Source organism: Pteropus vampyrus, unplaced genomic scaffold (genome assembly GCF_000151845.1).
Source record: "Pteropus vampyrus isolate Shadow unplaced genomic scaffold, Pvam_2.0 Scaffold95, whole genome shotgun sequence".
NCBI lineage: Eukaryota > Metazoa > Chordata > Mammalia > Chiroptera > Pteropodidae > Pteropus > Pteropus vampyrus.
The window spans coordinates 1962744-1965990 of record NW_011888876.1 but is presented as its reverse complement, the minus strand read 5'-3'; the positions used below and the strand labels follow the sequence as shown (position 1 = coordinate 1965990).

Below are 3247 nucleotides of genomic sequence, written 5' to 3'. Positions count from 1 at the left end.
TTTTTTAAAATTTCTCTGTTTAACTATTTCTAATATAGTAACTATCAATAGGTATTTACCCACCACACTCTTTGGTGTCCTCAGTTTTTAGGAGTGTAAAGGAGTCCTGAGATCACAAAGTCTGGAAACTCCCAGTTAAGGAAACAGGAAGAGAACTGGCTTTATGGTGGATCGATTATGGCTTAGTAAAGAGACTGGTTGAACAAAGAGAAAGAACAAAGCCCGTGTGGGGGGTGCGGAATATTAGACCTAGTGGAATAGGTAGGTATTAGAAGTCCTTGAAATTACATTAAATTTTTCTTTTCCCCTGCTTCCTTCTCCCTTCCTCCCTCCCTCTTCCCTTCTTTTTTTCTCTCCTTTTTCAGAGATCATGCATGATGTGATAAAGAAGGTAAAGAAGAAGGGGGAGTGGAAGGTAAGTAGACGAGTACAGTTAATGGCCATAAAGGTGAATTAATATAGAAAATGCGACAGTGGGGGTGGAGTTGGGGAAAGGTGTACAGGCAGGGAGTGGGGACCTTGGTTGTGTCTAGAGAGGACAAAAAAAAAAGGGTAATCTGCTCTGCCTCTCCTTTTACTGGATCCTCGTTAAGATATGCCCTGGTCCTAACACTTAACCTGTAAGATCATCTAAGATCACCTGGTGCGGCATTTTGGCAGTGGAACTTTATTCAGACGAAATCTTACCTGGATCCCGTTATATTGAGAGAGTAGGGGAAGGCGAAATCCTGCTTGCTGCGGGAGGGAAAGGAGATCCTTCTGGCGCCTCCGGCAGTGCTAAAGCATCTCCACGGAGCCCACCGAGCTGTGAAGAGCCCTCATCGGTCTGTCCCCATCTGTCTGTACCTACATAAGACAAAGGAAGTTACGCGTTCAGCCCTGGAACTTTGAGGGCAGTGCTGGAGGTGTCACATATAATGTCCGTGAAACAAGCCTTTAAGCCAGTCACACCGATCACCGCCTCAGTTCCTGGAATGGGTGACGCAAAGAGTGGGGAGGCATGCTGTCCTCCGTCAGTGTTTGAGGGGTCCCGTGGTCGTCTGGGGCTGGGCGTTACACTGTCCAGGAGAGCATGCGGTTTTACTTGAACTTCTCTGTGTGTTATGGAAGGGTTTATTCCAACCATTGTTGCCCCCAAGTTTTCCTGCAGTTAAGAGCCCACACATTTTCAAGGTTATTGGTCCTAGGAACAGCAGAGGTGACTGGCACAGGGGGATTTTGAAGTCTCACCCTGGCCAGCGCGTCCTCCTCCTACAGCCAGGCCGTCTGGTGGGAACTCATCATCCCCATCTTCGTGGACGTGTGAAATTTAAACGAATCTCAAGGAAGCTGCCTCGGGAAACGAAAACCGATGGGCCCTCATACTGCAGCACAGCGCTCTCCGGTCCATGTAGGGCCTAGATGCTGTCACCTCGGTTTATATCATTACAGAAGGAGAAGAGAGCTGGCCTCGTTTTAACTGCCGGCTTCCTCTCTCCGCTGTGAGCTGAATGGTGCTGGGAAAGGTTAGCTGAGAGATTGGAGGTGTGAAGCTTTTAGACTGGGATGGCACGTTCTCGTTCCTCCCTTGGGACTGAAGTACATTACTCCCAGATGATGCACGTGCTGCTGAAGGTGTGTCTCGATGACACAGCAACAAAGTCCTCACCTTCCGGACCGTATATGGGGCACAAGTGTCCATTCTCCCTTTAAGATAAAGCTATACCCTGAAAAAATACTCTTCAATACAGTTTTCTCTGAGTGTGGGTGCTATAGATTTTTTTTGTCTTTTTTCTTTTTATGAGTAATTTTATTTATTGTAAAAAATGAAAACTTAAAAATTTTTAAGTTGATAAAGTTAAGTCAGTGAGAGCAAACTCTTAATTCCTAGAAGATTAGATTTGGGTGTGGGAGATAAAAACTAGCACGCATGTCAGCAAACTTTCGGCCCATAGGAAATACCCGTAACTCAGTATTCTGTACTTCTGGGGTTCTTGCTGACGTCTGACACGGTGAGCTGCTGCGAGCGTCAGAGCAGATGCCATACAGGCAGTAAGCTGGCGTCTTTGCTTCCAGGTGCTGGTGGTCGATCAGCTGAGCATGCGGATGCTCTCCTCCTGCTGTAAGATGACGGACATCATGACCGAGGGAATAACAAGTGAGCACAGCATTCCCTCTCTGCCCTCGAGTGACCCGCAAGCCTTCCCTTTGGCTGGGCTTTCCTCCTCTCTATTCATTATTATCTTGCTCGACTCTAGATTCTTCCGACAACCTAGATGATCAGACTGAGTTTCTGAGAGAGACCCAAGTCTTCTTCTTCATTACTAAATCCCTAACTCCATACTATATACTCATTAAATGTTTGTGCAAGGATCCCAGAAAGGTTAAATCAAAAAAATAAAGCAGGCCATCCAATAGAAAAAATGGGCAAAAGACCAGAACAGGCACTTAACAAAGGAAGAAATCTAAATGCCCAACAAATACATGAAAAATTGCCCACCTGTGTTAGTGGTCAGAAAAATGCAATTAAAACCAAAGTGAGGTACTGCTTGCTATACACTCACCAAATTGGAATATTTAAACTCCGATAATGCCAAGTGACAGAGAAGACGTAGAAAAATGTGCAACGGAGGGTCCGTTGGTACAGCTACTTTGAAAAACACTTGGCAGTGTCTAGTAGGGCTGAAGGTGCACGTGTCCTATGAACTAGCAAGTCTGTGGTTAATGTGTGTCTTAGGTAACCTCAGGCGTGTGTGCCCAGGATGCACATGCAAGAATGCTCCCAGGGCATCATTCATAGTAGCCCTAAATTGAAAACACCCACAAAACATCCATCAAGAGTGGAATGATAAAGTAAATTATGGTAGAGTCACTCAGCAGAATACTAGATGGCAATGAAAATGAATGACCTCTGACTGCTCACAATAACGTGAACGAGTCTGATAAACGTGTTGATGAGCAAAAGAAGCAAGATACAAAAAAGTACTTACAGTAAACTTTAATTTATATAAAGTTCAAATCCAGGCAGAACTAAGCTATACTGTTTTGAAGGTAAAACTACAAAGAGAAATGATTATTCATGTCAGGATGGTGGTTCTCTTTTTAAGAAAGGAGGCACTTGATGGGGGAGGAGGGTGGATGGGGCTGGGGTGAGGGCGCCTCACAGTGCCGCTGGGTTCTGCTTCCTAACTGGGTGGTGCTTATACAGACATTTGCCTTGTATTATTTGCATATTGATGTTTTGCCCACTCTTTGGAATGTGTGTTGT

At 45.1% G+C, this 3247-nt stretch overlaps 1 protein-coding gene across 7 annotated transcripts in view; it reads left to right on the top strand.

The window, feature by feature from the left end:
• Window positions 1-3247, top strand: part of STXBP1 (syntaxin binding protein 1) — a 68090-nt gene that overhangs the window by 26920 nt on the left and 37923 nt on the right. For 6 of the 7 annotated variants that reach the window (XM_023533032.1, XM_023533035.1, XM_023533033.1 and 3 more), the window contains exons 1-2: window positions 370-415; window positions 2056-2137. In XM_023533032.1, coding sequence (XP_023388800.1) covers window positions 371-415; window positions 2056-2137 — 127 coding nt within the window. In that variant the 5' untranslated portion in view covers window position 370. Of the gene's footprint in view, window positions 1-369; window positions 416-2055; window positions 2138-3247 lie in introns of those variants that run through there. The other variant, XM_023533031.1, reaches the window with a different exon arrangement.